Genomic DNA, 17,577 nt, shown 5'->3' with positions numbered 1-17,577 from the left:
AGTGCTGCCTTCCTCCACCTCTCCACTGAGAAATCATTCTTGAAGAATTCCATCAAACGCTTGTTATCAACAGATCTAGAAAGACACATTGGCAGAAAAGTTATGAAAATAAAGCAAATCTTCACTATCCTTAACAAAGTTTTGAGAGTTTGGAGTTCTAAACTAATTTTTTTCATGACATCACACTTATGCATTCTGTAAAAGCCATTTTACTACAGTCTATACCTATACAATCCCCATAGGACATTTTTCCTTTTCATTGCCAGGTAAAACAAGGCAGCATCCATGGGATCCTTCTTCTTCTGGAAGGCTGCCTTAGCCAACTGAAATTACAAAGTTACATGTATATATGTCTTCAAGAAAATTAGAATTTGAACACAACTTATTTCATCACATTATAGACAAACATTTACACAGCATTTGTACCTATGTTTCATTATGGAAATTTTAGAAAATCACACATTTCCCCTTGTTATGTATATGTAGATTCCAAATTTGAACATTCAACAGATTCAGGGGTATGTTTGGTTATAGGCATCCATCAAGAGTTTTCAGAGGATCTAGGTGTCCAGATACTTCATTTTTATGGATAATTTTAAATGTATACATGTAATTGCACCTCATAAAATTAATGAAACTTTTTTTTAAAAAATGAGTTACAACCACATGTACACATTAACAAACAAAGGAAGTTACTCCGGTGTTAAATGTCACCTTTTCAATGGTTCTTTTGAGGATGTTAATGTTGTTGATCCACCATCCCGCCCCGAACTGTCTCAGTTCCTCCCAGGTAGGCTCTCCCTTCTGCATGCTGGGGATGTGTGACAATAACTCCTGCAAAATCAAAACAATATTCCACATTCTGTCATAAAAAGCTTTCTAAAACATTTATTATTTTACACTGCACCTGAACATTTTTTTTATTTCCACTGCCACTGTTACATACCTCAGTGGACTCTGAATGGAAGGCCCAGACAAGGTTGAAGGATTTCAGCCCCACCCTCTGTAGAGCCGCCCTCTGTCTTGGTTGTAAGGTCCTCACCAGGTAGATATGATTCTTCATCGCCAGTAAGAACCTCAGTCCACAGTTGTCTATCGTCTCTGTCGATTCCTTGTCTAGATCTCCACTAGCTGGGGAAAAAAAGCTTATATGTAAATATTCAGTTTATAAATGTCTTTCAAATACATGTATCATCCTAAAACATACGAGGGCCGTTCAAAAATTACGTGGACTGTGCTATTATTATACCCCCCGCTTGAAAAGCGGGAGGGTATATAGTAATCGTTAATTCCGTCCGTCCATCCGTCCGTCTGTACGTCCATCCGTCCGTCTGTTACGCTTTGGGGTACCCATCTCTTATCCGCAACTCCTCTTATACCACTGAATGAAATTTGATGAAACTTTCACAGAATCTTTATTACTAGGGTTGTGCAATATTACCGGTATATCGGTATATTGCGGTATTATACACCACGATAATATATCGCGATATGAAAGTCAGATACCGGTATTTCACGATATTTATAAAATTATATAAAAACCTCCTTTATTGTAGAAACTGCTGAAATAATACTTGTAACTTCCCCAGGCCTTTTCAATATAGTTAAAAAAAATACTTCGTCAGCTTTCAGAGGCAGATAGAGAGAAAAGAGAGAGAGAAAGAGCTTTTCATTCACTGTCGCAATTTTAAATATCTTACTTTAAAATAAAATTGATAATTAATTAAAAGACTTTTAAATAAAATTATCAAGAAAGAAAATACACAAAACATTTCTACAGGGTGTATACCATGTGTACTGTGGTTCTCAAAATCTCATGGAATCTACACGATCGACGATTAAGTTCAAGATACATACTACAAATAAATAGCCATTCATGTTTTCACTTGATACAGTGTTGCTTTTTATTATTTTTTTAACAATATTCATGCCATTTTAAACACTTTCATGCTATACCAGGAGCATCTATATTAAAACAATAGAAATAGGTCAATGCAGTTCCTGATCGTATATCATCATGATGTGAAATTAGGTCGGGTCAGACTAAAACACCAAACGCCCGAAAATAGGTCACAATTTCTTTCTGGCTTTAATTTTATTCTGTGACCACATAAAATTTCCATGTAGTATGTATTGTTTTAAGTTACATTTTATGCTATTTCAATAATTATTATTCTACTTTAGTGGACCCCCCCCCCCCAAAAAAAAAAAAAAAAAAAACATTTAAAGAATATATTATCCATAAACTTTTTTTTCCAATTTGAAAATACTTCAAATGAGTACATTTTGTTTTAATATTTTACCTGGTATTTGATTAAAGTTAATATAATAATGTGTGCGATTAATTTAGTATCCCCGCCCCCTTATAAATCTATAGATAAATTCAAATAGTCTTTGAACTTGACAGCATTTTAAACTTTATGCACAAATTTATTAATTATGATTAATCTACAATATATCGCAATATATTGCAATATTCAAGGCAAAATATTGCAATATTCAAGGCAAAATATTGCAATATATCGCAATATGGTTTTCACTCGCAATACCCAACTCTATTTATTACATATTGCCATTGTGCACCTCCTATTTTACTTTTTGATCCGACAAATATTTTGGGTTTCCCATAGCAAAACATGGACACTGCCATTTATACACATATGGGAGGCGGGGGGTATCATTTAGTGAGCCCATTGCTCACAGTACCTCTAGTTTATTCTTACAGACGTCATATAGTTATGAAATTTCACAGAAATATGTATCTTAAAGATTCCAATAAATTTTGTGCAAAATTTTTGTATTTTAAGAAAATTCTACGGAAATTATCGGTATGTAGATATCGCTGATGGAGAGGTACAGAGCACGACAAAAAAACTGAAGAAAAAGCATGCGGAATCCAAAATTTAACTCATTAATTTTCTATAATTCGCGATATTTTTCGACAATTTTCTCAAATGTATCTTTATATTGTTCATTTATTATGTATTTAGATTTCTGACATGATATTTGAAGTACTAACAGAAATATAGTCATTTTTTCCGATGCGATTCCCGTGAAAACGACTGTGAAAATGACATCTCCTGAATTGACGGCGCATCACACCTTTGTTAAGTTATGTGTAATGCTCGAGATATCGCCAACATAGATCCAAAATATGCATAATAAAACATGTAGTAAACTAGGGTATTCGTGACATTCGTCCACAAATAGCAAAATGAAATTTTAGACCGTAAGACCTCTGTAAAAAGGCTATACGGGAGGTTGGGAAGAAGATTATCGACGAAAACTTTATCCGGATTGTAAAGAACGTGATTGAGAGTCACCAATTTCACACTATATCTCATAAATACCTGCAGTTTTTGGTGTTAAAACAAAAAAAAAATATTCTTTACTTGTTTAATAGATTTTAAGCTCGGCAGGAAATGGTGTTTGGATGTTGAGTAAATAAGGTAACTCAAACTGTATAGGTAATCTTGGGAAAATGTTGAGAAATTGAAAGCTCAATCACATATTTTTTTGTAATGCCTGTGACGTCGAAGATGATATGTCCTGATAAATCACTCAAAATTGATACCAATTTACAACATTTTGATATGAAATTTTGAAGAACATATAAGTAAAGATTCCTTTATATTATGTATGACATTTTGCCAGATTATGTCGTCAAATATTTTTTCTGTGCAACAAGTCCGCGTAATTTTTTAACGGCCCTCGTATTTCTAAAAGGAAATTTTAAGAGATTGAAATTAATCATATTAAACCCATCAAAATCTATTTATTTATAGCAATCCAAAATCTTTAACAATTGATCATATTTTGAATTTAATTCCATATCAATTCAAATTACTTTATCTGTGAAATAGTGAATAAGGTACAAGGTAGACTAGACATACCTGGTGGTTTCTCCACCTCAAACTTGTCTGTGAAGTCAATCTTGTTATTAGCCACAGTGTCAGCTATAGCCAGGAGATACATCTGATCCACACTAGTCAGTCCAGGCAGCTGTGTGTGTGTCAGGTGCTTCATCAGGACCTGGCTATGGTTAGGGGTGAACTCGTTCGGATTAGACGGATTAGCTCCAGACGAGGACTGAAGGCGACCCCGGCCGGACGTGTTGCTGTCTGCTGAGGTACCCAGAACATCTGTGTCCAGTTCTTCCTCCACTCCGACATTGGTGGAGAACAGGTCACTGTAGTCCTGGTTTGCTGTAGCAGTTCCAGGGGTTGTGCTTGTAATGTGGTCGTTTCTGGTCACAGTAACTTGTTCGTCAGCAGCTAACAGGGCATACATGGGAAGAGGTGGTATGAAAGAAATTTCTTTGTACTCTAAATGAGGTTCCTCTTGCAGTAGTGGCACCTCCATTGGACTTTTTGGACTTGCCCCACTTACAGATAGGGCCCTACTCCTACCATACCCCCACTTCAAGTCCTCTGTGTCCATTTCCTCTGATATATTCATTGGAGGGATTTCGCCATTACATATACACCTTACTAAATGAGCTAGAATTGCTTTAACTCTCCTGACTTTCCCAAAGTTCAATAGCTCTATCATTTCTTTTGGATGATACTGGGGAAGACATGGATTTGCTTCTCTTGAAGCTTCAAAGAGCCCAAAGTCATGGATGGCTGACAAGCTAGTTAAACTCTCACTTTTAACTTTGCTCAAGGAGGATTTCACACTAGCATCTGAGCTTTTCTTGGACACAGTATTTATATGCTTGAAGTTTGGTAAAGAGTAAGAGGGTTTAAAAGTAGCGGTAGATTTTATGTTGGCAAGGACCTCGATGTTTAAACAGGAAGAATCTGGGTCCTGAAGACATTTGGTGTCTTCTACACAACCATGATCCACCTGTGACTGTGAAGACCTCCACTGAGAATACACATGCATCTCATTATCCATCCCCACAACCAGAATCCCAGCTCTCACCCAGGAAATGTGCATAGGTAAGGGAGGTAATCCATCAGCAGTGCTTAACTCCACTGATCGTAGCAGCATCCACCGTATCTCCTCAGGGTTATCATCCATTATCATGACAGATTTGGCCTTCTGAAGTCTCCCTCTAGTTTTTGGTGCCTCAGCCTTCTCCTTTCCTAGATGTAAATTCAGGGCTTCTCTGCTTGGATTCTGACTGTGCCTTAGCTTCCTCTTGGATTTTTCTTCAGTGCCCTCCTTCCCTTGCTTGGATGCACTGATTACATCATCAGATACCTGGGCATACATCAGAATTTTTTGTCCTACTCCTATAGTCAAAATGTGTGACCCATCTTCTGTTGACACCCAGTCCAACTGAACAAGATGTTTCTGATGCAAAATTCCTGCTGTATTGCCATGCTCTGCTATGCTCTTTCTTACACTACAGATTGTACTCAAGCTTGGTATAGACACTGATTTTGAAATGTTAACTAAGGATGCAGAGGGGGACATCCCTTTTGGGGTTTCTCCCTCCTCTATGACTCTTGGAGATTTTATTCCAGAGGGGCAAAGGATGCAGTCCATATCTATTTCTGCTTTAGGATCAGGAATTGTGACATTCTTAAGTTCAATGGTGTCTTCTAAGATCCATTCTGAGCCTCCTAAAAAAGAGAAAATGAAAATGGCCTTAAGTATTTTACTTAATGTGTGATAAAAATTTTAAAAGAAAATCAAAATGTAACAAATATCAATTTAATATGAAATATGTATTTAAATTAATTTTTCCACCTGTTGATTCACATTCATAAATGGCCACCCAGAGATTGAGAAGTTTTCCCTTTGGGTTGTTAGGAAGTATTTTTGGTCCCACCAATCTGTAGGCCACAGCAAGACGTCCACTGTACGCACAACTCACAGTGATTGGATGACCTACAAATTTATAAATGAAGGTTGGAATACATGTACCTATCTACAATTTACAATGGAACAAAACAAAATCAAATTATCCAGAATCAATTTAATTTCTTGATAACCAACTGGCAGTAACTCTAGAAAATGTTTAAAATTAATCTTTCCCAAAACAGATTCAATCTATTGTAAAAAAAAAAAAAAAAAATCTGCATTTTTTAATGGAATTAATTCTAATATTTTATATCAAACCTGTTCTGTAGTTAATTTTGTCTGAATATTCATATTCATGGACACCAAATGCCATTGAAAGTTTTACAAAGTAATAAATGCATAAATATTTTTTTTCAAATTCCATGGGAATACTTTATTACACTTTATCTTCACATTAGTCAATTTTGATAGCAGAGTTTAGAACATACTGAGAATGACATTTAAATGGGTGAAGTTTAAATTCAATGAAGCGTCAGTATACCTGTAATACTTATAGAACTCGTGTCCTTGGAGCTATTCGTCATGCTCCATTCTTGCCACTGGTAGCTCGTCTCCATGGCTTCTGATTTTGTGAACACACTGGTTGAGGGTTTTCTCATTCCATGGTCTTCCTCCACAGCCATTTCAAAACTTGTTGTGCTGTAGGACAATGTGGGCAGGGTAGATTTCCCTCCCACTTCATACACTGAGGACATACTGCAGTTCCAGAAACGAACCTCACCATCGGAACAAGCAGTGACCAGGAGGTATGGAGCAAGGCATGCTGGGTAAATGGAGGCGGAGCTTAAGTGACCTGCTGATACATTCGCACTCTGGACATCTACTCCTTCTGGCAGGGGTAAGGTTTGTGTGCACAACTATATAAATTGAACAGATAGACAGTTGTAGTCCACTATCAAAAGTCAACTTATTTGAACCAGATTTTTCTAAATTTTATGATATCGAGCTAAAAGTATCATTTTTAGTTCTATTATTTTTTCCAAGTCACTCAAACAATTTTTAATGATGTGGATCAATAGACTGACAAACAGGTGCTTCCAAAACAAAATGTTCCTCGATTTTTTAAAAAACAATCATGAATTTGAAAGACACATTTTAATACCGTACAAGTGGAAATTTTGGCGAGACGCAAATTTTGCGATTTGTCCTTAAAAACTGGTAATTCATTTTTAGCGAGATGTTATATAAGCGATTTTTAAATGCAGACTAAAGAAGCTATTACAAATAATACGCAATTTATTTTTAGCGATATTCAATTTTTGCGATCTCGGCACCCTCGCTAAATATGCCAAAATTAAATCCTTGCTAAAAATTCTCCTTATACTGTACATTCAAAGTTCTTGCTTACTTATTCTAACATACAAATTCTGATTTGTTTAACTTCCATATTAGCTTTCAAATTACATGAGATCAGGAACCAAAGGAGCAGTGCCTACCTTTGTGGTGGAGAAGATCACCTTGACAACAGTAGTGGGTTTAGGTGTTACGTGTTCAGGTGTAGAATTTCCAGACGGAGCATGAAAAGTTTCCTCCTCAGCGTTCACATCTATTGAACCCTTCCTTGTCCCATCCTGTGACTCTGTAAAGACAAAAATTCTTTAACTACACTAATTAACCTCTGGAGAAAGTTTTACATGGTTTAACATTGCTGGGGTTAAAATTATTTCTAAAAAATTCTGATGACTCAAGACAAAAGTGTTTTCCTACCTTCACATTGCTCTCCTGATTTGGAGGCAATAGTAATCTTCCACATGTGAAGCACTGATCCAAAGTTCTTGGTCTTTTCCAGCACTACCAGATAGAAATGTTCACAGAAGGAGCCCGAGGATCGTAGATCTACGATGACCTCCATGCCGCCGGAAGATGTACTGGGACGGCCAGTGATCATCTGTTCCTGGAAGACATGGAGCAGCTGTGTCTGCTGCCAGCTCTACAAAAACAGGTATCATATGTTACTTTTTATAGTAAGAAGGAAAATTTTGATAAATTATTTCTGTAGAATTAAAATCTAATGTGGTTATGTTTTATGATTCCTCATATCATAATAGTCCAACTTTGAACATATTTTATGAATACAGCTCAAGAATTTTCTTTCTTATACTTTTCAGCATGCTTTATATATAGAACAAAACATATTTTAATATACTGCATTGTTTTACAAATACCCACTTGAGTAGCATCAACAGTAGGTTCCAGCTCTATGATACAGCCTGGTCTGACTCACCTGAGCAGCATCAGCTATAGGCTCCAGCTCTATGATACAGCCCGGTCTAGCTGATGACTGCAGACTGACAATGTTAAATAACTCCCCTGGAGGTTTCTGGGGCTCCACACTGTATCCTGAGCTTGTGTTACTGCTGAAACTCATCCCTGGCTGTAAAGTGGAGGACAAAACAGAATAAGGAACCAACTACATGAATATGCTGTGACACTAAAGACCTTCTTAATTAAAGAGAAAATTTTAAACTCAGTAGCTAAACATAATACACAAATATTGCACTTTTGAATGGTGGAATATGATACAATTGCTTACATCCTTTCTCTGTGCCCCGACTTCCAGTAGGAGGGTCCTAGCATCAATGACAGCCTGGTACATCCTCAGACAGTTTCCGTCGGAGGCCACAAACAGGGCACTGGGAGAATTACTGTAGGAACCCAATGTCGAGCTACAATAAAGCAGCAAGTTTAAAATACCATATATCTGTTTTTTTTGCGATGATATAATTTTTCGCTATTTTGCGATCATTTTTCATTCGCAAAATATTAAACACACAGAAATTATTTCAGCTATAATGTGACATAAAAATATTACTACTTTAAACAAAAAAAAATTCTTGAATGTAAAAAATAACTTATGCAAAATAAAAACTGTACTAATCTACCCTTTCTCGCAAAATTTCAAACACACGAAAAAAAACAGATATACGGTATTTAGATGTTGTCTTAAAAAACTACTAAATGACATTAAATTTAATTCCCATAAAAGTCATCAATAATAAGACAATAACTGCTAAAAATGTACAATATAATAATCGATTCAGAAAACGATATTTAAATAAATTTCCAACATATAAAGAATATCTATATACACATGTAGAATACATACCCTCGTACATACATTTCAAACTGATCAGAATTTTAAACATGTATATTTTTGATTTGATCAACATCCAAAAAAAAACACAAAATAAAACTTGTAGCAACCAAAATATGGCATACTCATATTTTACCTTGGCAGTAAAGTAGGTACCCAGGCTACATCTGAGAATGCTGCCAGCTCTGGGGAATTAATCCTAGCCAACTCCACTATTCCTCCCGACTTAGACAATGGTCCTACTGGATCTACCCTCCAGAGAATTAACTCACTACAAAACTCCACCCCTCCAACTCCATGCTTCAGATCATCATCACTTTCCTTGGAGCTCGATCTCTGCATTTTTTCTCCAGTGAAACAATTCACAGGATCATTTGGTACATTGTGATGAGATGTTGATAGCAATAGAGGCAACACTGGGTGACAAGTTGCGGAGTTAGTTCTGAATCTATGTCCACATGCTCTGGTAGCATGTGCCACACTCACCACTGTGGAAAACTTAGAGTGGTCAGCAAAACTGATTTGCCATTGATTTAATGACCCGTTCATGTGCTTGGAGATCAGCAGAACATTAGGTATTAACATGTTATCATTTTGTCCAGGTGAATTTTTCCCCGTCGCTGGTGCTGGCGGGTTTTGAATTTTCGGATTCTCTACACTGTTACTGCTCTCACTTAACCTCATGGCTGACTTAATGTCCATTTTACTGTAATTACAGTACATCCATATATGACTAGCCATTGTCCTGGCATCAGGAACCGGGAAAGCATGTGGTAGTCGAGAGGAGAAACTGACCTGGGCCTGACGAAAGCAGTAAGGATTATACTCATCTAGCCAGTCTACCAACCTACAAAACATTACCAAGATATAACAAAAAGTATCTCCACTTAGAGAACAATCTCATTCATCAACCTCTCGTCTAAGGCCTCACAATTTATGATATTTATAAAGAAATTTTTAGTTTCACAGATGTTTTCAAAATCAATGGTTAATAAGCATTTCATGCCTTTTTTGCCCAGAAAATAATCTGAGTATACTTTTTAAAACAATGTACAAAATATCAAATAAATGCTTCCCATTGAAGATAAATGCACAATAAAGCTGAGGTAATGAGAAAACATTTATTGTTCTACATTATTTACCTACTCAAGATAAGCTTGTTTAAGGGTAGGTGCATACACTTCAGTGTAAAATTTCAAACTACCAGTTACACATTACAAGTTATGATCCAACACAAAGAGAGACCATGTGATTGCTTATTGCATTAAGGAAGAGAAAAATGTTATACTCATAAAGAACTCCCCTGTTAATCCCGGAAATTTTCTGGAACCTACATCAATGAAACTAATTTATAGCCTTACCAAACCAGAAAACTGCCATCAACTGGGTGTATACTAAACATCATGTCTGGATGCTGGTGCCAGTCTCTAAGTAGGGCCTCAATTTTCCTGTCTAATGCATCAATCACTGAACCCTGTGAAAAAAATCAGTATGTCAATGTTTTGAAAATTTTAGTTTGAATCACCTCCACCTCTACCCGCTTTATATCCTTCATGTATAATTTAGTCATACAATACTGATTTTCCTACTAAAGTGAAAGTTAAACACCATTACAAACTGTCTTGATGTGAGTGTTATTTAAGTCAAAGATAATGGCTACAATCATATGGGATTCAAAAATTACTGTATCTGTGTATTTTAATTTTCTCACCAGTGATGCAAATGTATAAATTAAGCTAAATCTGAGTTACTTCAAATAAGGTTATTTTTATATTTTACGCAGAAAGTGAGAAACAAAGAGAGCCACTCCCAGCCTGCTAAGAAATCTTACAGACACCTCCGGGGAGCTCATACTGCTGGCCCCCTCAGAAGTCTGGTCTGAGGGGTCAGAGGAACCCATGGTGGCTTGGCTTTCTGCGTAGGTCCCCGCCACATCCTTGGAAGACTTGTGACGCTGAGAATGTCTGCTCTTTTTCTTGAACAGTTTGCTCTTCTTCTTTTTGCCAATAGGTTGATGATGTTGACCTTAAAAGTGAGAATAAAGCTCTTATTTTGAAGACAATTAATATTTAGATAAAAGTAATCCAAGTCTGGTTTGAACATTATGACAAAATGTCAGTTCCAAAAATTCTTTTAAAACATGCTTTGAGCCACAGTAAAATTTTAAATGATGTAGAATTCTGTTTCGTTACTAGTATGAGTACTTCACTTTCACATACTTCCTTTGTCCCCTTCATCAAAGAGATGGTCATCATGGTCACTGTCCGATGCCTCATGGTTGTCATGGTGATGGTCATCTGATTGACCATCTACATTTAGAACTCCTCTGTGCATATCCTGCAATATGACTTCTGCTTCCATTGTGAATTGTAGCTCTTTATTGTTTAGCCAGTGAAGTTGGAAGTTAAAGTGCTGATCCTTAGACCCTATTACTGGAAGGAGAGGGACATCTGTAACAACAAAATGAAACATGCTAACACATTTTACTTGAATATCTGGTTTTTTTCACAGGTGCTTGGACTGACATTTTTAACCTTTCTTTTCATAAAAAAAAACCATACTAATACTGTAAAAAGAAAGATTTTTTATTTATGAAAAGAAAGGTAAAAAAGGTCAAGCGCCTAGGTGTTTTTTCTATTGTAGCATTACATGTTTGATTGAGAATTATAAGATTGGTTGTTCTAAAATGATATTTCATTGATTATAACAAAAGCATTCTGTAATGCTTTACACAGAATCTTACTTTGCATTCATTCATACAGAATTCATTTACAGAGACCCAAAACATAACCTCAATTGATTTTCCATCATAATGTAAAAGCAAGCATGATACATACATGTACTTGTACTTTCATGCATACATAATTTTTCTAAATAATGCTACTGTTTCAGCTCTGTCATCAGAAAATGTGGCTGCATCAAAGCATGGAAAATGGGAAATGTTAATTTTACCTGTCTCTGGGTTGATGCTGGCGGCCAGATGGAAGTGGAGTACAGTGGCTACACCGTTATGATGAAGAGCATACTTGTGGAAATCGTGGACACTTTGTACGGTGTTAAAGTTGGCCATGCTCATCACTGTCTCGGGCCCCATCTTGTGGTGCCTCTTACGCTTGTGGATGGCATGTCTGATTGGGAAACACAAAGACAATTTTATCATATATTAAGAACCAAATGATCAAATTATTTGCATTTTGTAGTGTATACCAATATGAACATCATCTTGCACCACTAAGTCATATTGATATTCTCACAAGTTTTCTTAATTTATAAGAAATAATCTGAATTCAGAAAAGATTCTTGAATAGAAATTGAATCTGCATTATCCACATTTTAAATATAGAGTTACTTTTAGAATGGGATTAAATCAGGTAAAGTCTACAAGATTTTAGCTGAATCTATTTGTATTTATCTATTAAAAGATATCCCTGACCATTCATTGATATTCATGCATAAATAACAATCTGTCAGTTTTGTTAAACCTAATGTTCTTAGAAACACCAATAGCATGCAAATATACAACACCTTACACAATAATTATATTTACTACCAAAGCAGCATTTTATAATTCTGCTCATTGTATATTTACTGGTGTGCAATTTAAAAAGCTGTTTTTCACTGAATTGTTGTGCTTTCAGCAGTGTATGGGACTGCAGTGTATTTACTTTATATATATTGAACTATAAAATATAAAAGTACATAAACATTTAAAATCAACAAAATAAAAAACAAATCTCATGGGCAAATGCCACTCCTTAAAATTAAAAAAAAAATTAAGTGAGCAAAATATTTCAATAAGGCCACACCAATAAAATTTCTTGTTCATTGGACCCGCGCGCTCAAATTTAAACACTATACAAATAATATTAATTTAAATTTCCCGCACCATTAGAATTCTGTGCCATTTTCTGTTCAATTTCCGCTCTATCTATGGAATTTAAACTGCAAATCAGAAAAAAATAATTGTCCGTTCAAATTTTTTCACGCTCCGCCTAAAAAATTGTCTACAAAAAAGTAATAGTAATATTATTTAACCGCTAGCCCGCTTGTACTTTTTTTCCTCAAATGTCCGACGAACAAGAAATTAAATTGGTGCGGCCTAAACTGTGTATGTACACAATGTCATTTTAATCCCTGATCACATTTTAACCTGTTTATATTTAAATCCTTCTGTATCAAATATTTATAAGAAAAACTAATCTTAACACAATCAACTACCATACACGGAATGTAAATTTGCTTTGTTTATATTTGAAAAAAGGAATTTATCTAATGTACATGTATGTGTTGAGGATTATACTGTACACAGCATCAGGACATGTATCATTTACATAATATTTAGGAAAGCCAACAAATATTATAAGAAAAATTACCTGCACTTCATTATGTATCAACATGTACTTATCAGCTCCCTTCCATCCTAAATCCACAAATACTTAGCAATTCTTTATTGGGAGGTACAGTACAGTATGAAGGGTGTGTAATTATTATAAGATGGTTGCTTACAATAGTGTTCTTTTGATATACATGTATTGCCAGGTGGGATAGCTTGATTGCGGGTGTAATGGTGTCTAATATAGTACATGTAGGAGGTAGAACTAAATTCAGGTTGAGGAACTTCTGTAACATTGGTCATAGTGATAAATAATACATAAATTTTCATAGATCCAAAGCCAAATATTACAATTTTTGATCAGCCAGTTTTTGTGCTGGTAGCCTTATAAACAAATGCATTGACCAAGAGCTATTAAGGGATATTTTTGTCATTTTAAAAAACATGTAGTACACAATCCAGCTATTGAAGAAGAATAGCAACTTTTGTTTTTGTTTTTTTTTTAAATATACAGTATATATCATTATTCATTTTTTTTTTTCAACTGATGAATGTATCTGGGATCAGTCTATGAATATGTCATCACCATGACCAATATTTTTGGCTTAAGCTGTAGAAAAAAAAAAAAAAAAACACAGATTGAAATAAACCTCTGTAGATGAACACCACAGGCATCAGTTTTCCCTCTCCAGAGGCGCTTAATGGGGTATCCATTGTGCCCAAAATTCCCCTTTCTGTTGCCATGGAAACAAAATTTACATATTTCACTCAGTCCTTTTTTAAGGATTATATCTTTACAACAAACAGTTCACAGATGCATTGCTGCTGTGCAAAAAGTAGCACATTTATAACAGACGTACAAAATGCAGCCAAATAAACCACATTTAGATGTATTTGTTTACATACACTGCATGAAGCATCAATTTTTATTTATTTTCCCGATATTGATCCACAAGGCCCATTGTTAGTAGAGAATTTTAGTTAAAACCTAGCTAGGAAGGCTTTTAAACTTACACATCAAGTAATTTGCTACAATAAAACATATTTGTACCTGTAAAATCGTCTATCTTAGTGTTTCATCTACCTGTGTAATTATCATAACAAGATATTCTATACAAAACATGTACAATTTGTGCTTCACAGCAAATATAAACCAAATACATTGTACATGTATTTCTATTCAAGTTGAAACTGAAATAATGTGTACACAACACTTATTCCAATGAAATTCTAACATACCTCTCAAATGTATGCAAGTGCAATCTTTGAAAAGCAAAATTTATCATTAAAATTTATCATCTCTTTCTAAACAATAATGTTGAAGCCATGTATTCAACATTTATGTTTGAAACAATGATAACAATACAGTTGCTGATCTTTGTTAAAAAAATCATGTCTGACCTTGGACTAAATCTTGACAAAATATATTGTCAGTTATAACAAAAACAGACAGAAAGTCCTCAAAAGAATATATCATTATCTTTGTTTCAAAACAATACAATGTTACTGAAAACAGTGAAGTGCAAAGCTAAGATTTTACAACAGTAAAATGTAAACTTAGATTTGTTTGTGAAGATTATTAGGATTATTTTAATTCCTGCAGTTGTATTAACAAATCACAAAATATAAATATCGAATAGTGCCATTGCACCTTTGCGGGAGATTCAATGTCACGAAAGCAAGTTTTATTACCTGATGGTCTTTAACCTCTGGAGAAACCTCTTCTTGTGTCTGTGGGTGTGAAACTTTGGATCCACTGATGCATTAGGGTCAAATTGTTCCAGGTCAACCAGTCCGTCATCTGGTAGAATTGTCTCCACCCACAGACGACAGACATTGTCTAGACAGGAGGTCACCAACATGTTTGCCACAGCTCCCCTACACATTAACATAGTCTATTAATAAAACTAGTCTTTTTCTAATTGACTTATATTACTAAACATTTTCATACAATTACATTAATGAAATCTCCCAAAGCTTTGTTCAAAATATAGACAAAAAATTCATAAAGTAACTCTTGAAACAAGTTTATTTAATTTCCGTATGATAAAAATCATAATTGTATAATTATGACAGAATATACACAGCATATTTTCTTACCAATTCACTGATAGTCATACACATATACATGTAAATGTCTTGTATTTCTTACCGGGGCATGTACTTGCTGGTTTTTCTCCATGAGAACCCTGTGACGGCCCTGGGGTGGGCAATATAAATAAAGGAGTAATGTTGTTCCTCTTTCTTAGGACTCACCACACTGTCACCCCTCATGAAGGGATACTGGTCTAAAAACAGTGTGTACAAATTCTAATAATTTAAACAAGTATGAAGAAAATGAATAATAAATTTTCAATGAGGAGACACAAAGGTCTACAATACAGTGTACACAAACAAAGCTCTAAACATAGCATCTTCCTTCAAAGAAAATTAGGAAACTGATATCAAGGTAATACATCATGAAATGCATTATAAAAACTTACTTTTTCTGTCTTCATACCATATCTTCACCAGTCTATCATTCTAAAGAGGGAAAGCATTGGAATTTCAATACTTACAATCTAGACACATTTTCTGACCAGTTTACATATTGTACAACAGAAATCCATAACTATACCTTTCCAGCCGAGGCAAACAGTAATCCATCCCAGGAGTATCTCAGATGATACACAGGCGTCGATGGTCTAAAGTGATACAGAAATAAAAAAGGAATTCCTCTTATGTGTATTAGTTTGCTCATTCAATGCAAGTTAACACCTACACTTCACCTTAATTAACTCCTTTTCATTGTGTTCATGTGATGCATTAAAATTTCAGGCACATATTGAAAGAAGGAAGTTTTGCTTTCTATTTGTACGTACTTGCACTTCCAGACACAGATCCACACTGTCTCTATCTCCTCATAAGGATCAAAGGACCCTCCGTCATCCTTATCATGCTTGTGGTCATCATCAGCTCCACCCACATCAAAATGTACAGTCTTAGATCCACCACTAGTTTCCTCATGATGCTCTTGGCTGAATGCCCAGATCTGTATAGATTCACCTCCAGTTAACAGTCTAGATCCTATAAAAATAACAAGTCAGTGTAAATCAATGGATCCTACAATAATAAGTCAGTGTAACTCACTAAAATCAATAGGTCCTACAATAACAAGTCATTGTTACTCAATACATTCATTAGATCCTACAATATCATGTCAGTGTAAGTCAGTACAATCAGTAGATCCTACAATAATATTAAGTCAGTACAACTCGGAAACAATTGATTTATCACTCAACGATAACAAGTCAGTGTTACTCTATGCAGTCAATGGATCCTTCAACAAGCTAGTGTAACTCAATCTAAACATCATCATTTGGATGTGATTTTCTATAAGCTGTTTTCCCTTGTTTGATTTTATATGTTTAATTTCAAATCTTCCTTTTTTTCCTCCTTTTTTGTTTGTCTAGTTTGGAATACTCATAATACTACATCTTTTTATTATCAAGTATTGTATATTACATGTCAATACATAAACTTAATGTATCTACAGATTTTGTTCTTCTTTGAATCTGTATCGTCCAATTGCACTGACATTGGTCAGCTTTATTATTAATGTAGCACCATTGAATATTACTTCAATGTAACGCAATTATATCCAATGTTTGTTCTAAGTGGCTTCAATTATCAGAATGAGAGTATTTTACAGGTAAGGCCAATAGTTTACCTTCAATGTTCCAGCTTAGACAATTAATGTAACAATCTGCCTCAAATTTCGCTGTCTGATACCATCTGTAATCTAGCTTCTGAAACAAAAAAACTCAGACAATGAATAAACCACAAAAAAGTAATAAGAATATGACCTAGAAAACTTAAAGAAAAAAGTAACATCACATCTTCATAACAATTAATATACATGTACATGTATTTCATTGAGCAAAAGTCATGCCCAGGTTAACTCGGATGAGTATGATAATCCATTAATTTTTTGTACATTTGATGTTCACTTTGATTTAAAGAAGAAAGAAAAAAATATAACTTAAGTAATTTTAGAAGTATAATGTATGTGAAATACAAATATTTCCTTATTTTCATGCATACATTAAGTATTTTATTGAAATCCAGCCACTGCAAGTTCTTTATGCGTAATCCCTGACCTTTAGCTTCTATATGTGACACATACTGTCTATAATGCATGCAAATATCTGATGCTTATTAAGAAGATGCATAATAATACATAAATGAATGTACCCAGTACAATTTACCCCAAACCATTCATTTCTTTTACATGTTGCATTCTATCCCTATTCATATACCTGAAGTTTTAGTAACTGACTTCAAATTTCCCTACAAC

At 34.8% G+C, this 17,577-nt stretch overlaps 1 protein-coding gene across 1 annotated transcript in view; it reads right to left on the bottom strand.

Moving 5' to 3' along the window:
* The window catches only part of LOC134283147 (dmX-like protein 2), a 33,666-nt gene that overhangs the window by 9,414 nt on the left and 6,675 nt on the right, over positions 1 to 17,577 (bottom strand). Inside the window, exons 4-26 of the mRNA XM_062765607.1 lie at positions 16,951 to 17,029; positions 16,103 to 16,307; positions 15,859 to 15,925; positions 15,725 to 15,764; positions 15,394 to 15,529; positions 14,934 to 15,119; positions 14,256 to 14,270; positions 11,861 to 12,036; positions 11,128 to 11,358; positions 10,740 to 10,933; positions 10,270 to 10,382; positions 9,045 to 9,755; positions 8,348 to 8,480; positions 8,039 to 8,188; positions 7,522 to 7,744; positions 7,251 to 7,393; positions 6,296 to 6,671; positions 5,701 to 5,841; positions 3,894 to 5,573; positions 947 to 1,131; positions 715 to 834; positions 226 to 323; positions 1 to 75 (exon numbers count right to left, since the gene is read on the bottom strand). The exon at positions 1 to 75 is cut by the window's left edge and continues 91 nt beyond it. Coding sequence (XP_062621591.1) covers positions 1 to 75; positions 226 to 323; positions 715 to 834; positions 947 to 1,131; positions 3,894 to 5,573; positions 5,701 to 5,841; positions 6,296 to 6,671; positions 7,251 to 7,393; positions 7,522 to 7,744; positions 8,039 to 8,188; positions 8,348 to 8,480; positions 9,045 to 9,755; positions 10,270 to 10,382; positions 10,740 to 10,933; positions 11,128 to 11,358; positions 11,861 to 12,036; positions 14,256 to 14,270; positions 14,934 to 15,119; positions 15,394 to 15,529; positions 15,725 to 15,764; positions 15,859 to 15,925; positions 16,103 to 16,307; positions 16,951 to 17,029 — 5,477 coding nt within the window. The remainder of the gene's footprint in view (positions 76 to 225; positions 324 to 714; positions 835 to 946; positions 1,132 to 3,893; positions 5,574 to 5,700; positions 5,842 to 6,295; positions 6,672 to 7,250; positions 7,394 to 7,521; positions 7,745 to 8,038; positions 8,189 to 8,347; positions 8,481 to 9,044; positions 9,756 to 10,269; positions 10,383 to 10,739; positions 10,934 to 11,127; positions 11,359 to 11,860; positions 12,037 to 14,255; positions 14,271 to 14,933; positions 15,120 to 15,393; positions 15,530 to 15,724; positions 15,765 to 15,858; positions 15,926 to 16,102; positions 16,308 to 16,950; positions 17,030 to 17,577) is intronic.

Source organism: Saccostrea cucullata, unplaced genomic scaffold (assembly GCF_032062105.1).
Source record: "Saccostrea cucullata isolate Sc308-1 unplaced genomic scaffold, CSIRO_AGI_Scuc_v1 ctg326, whole genome shotgun sequence".
NCBI lineage: Eukaryota > Metazoa > Mollusca > Bivalvia > Ostreida > Ostreidae > Saccostrea > Saccostrea cuccullata.
Note: the sequence above shows the minus strand (reverse complement) of the source record. Positions and strands in the feature narration are given on the sequence as shown.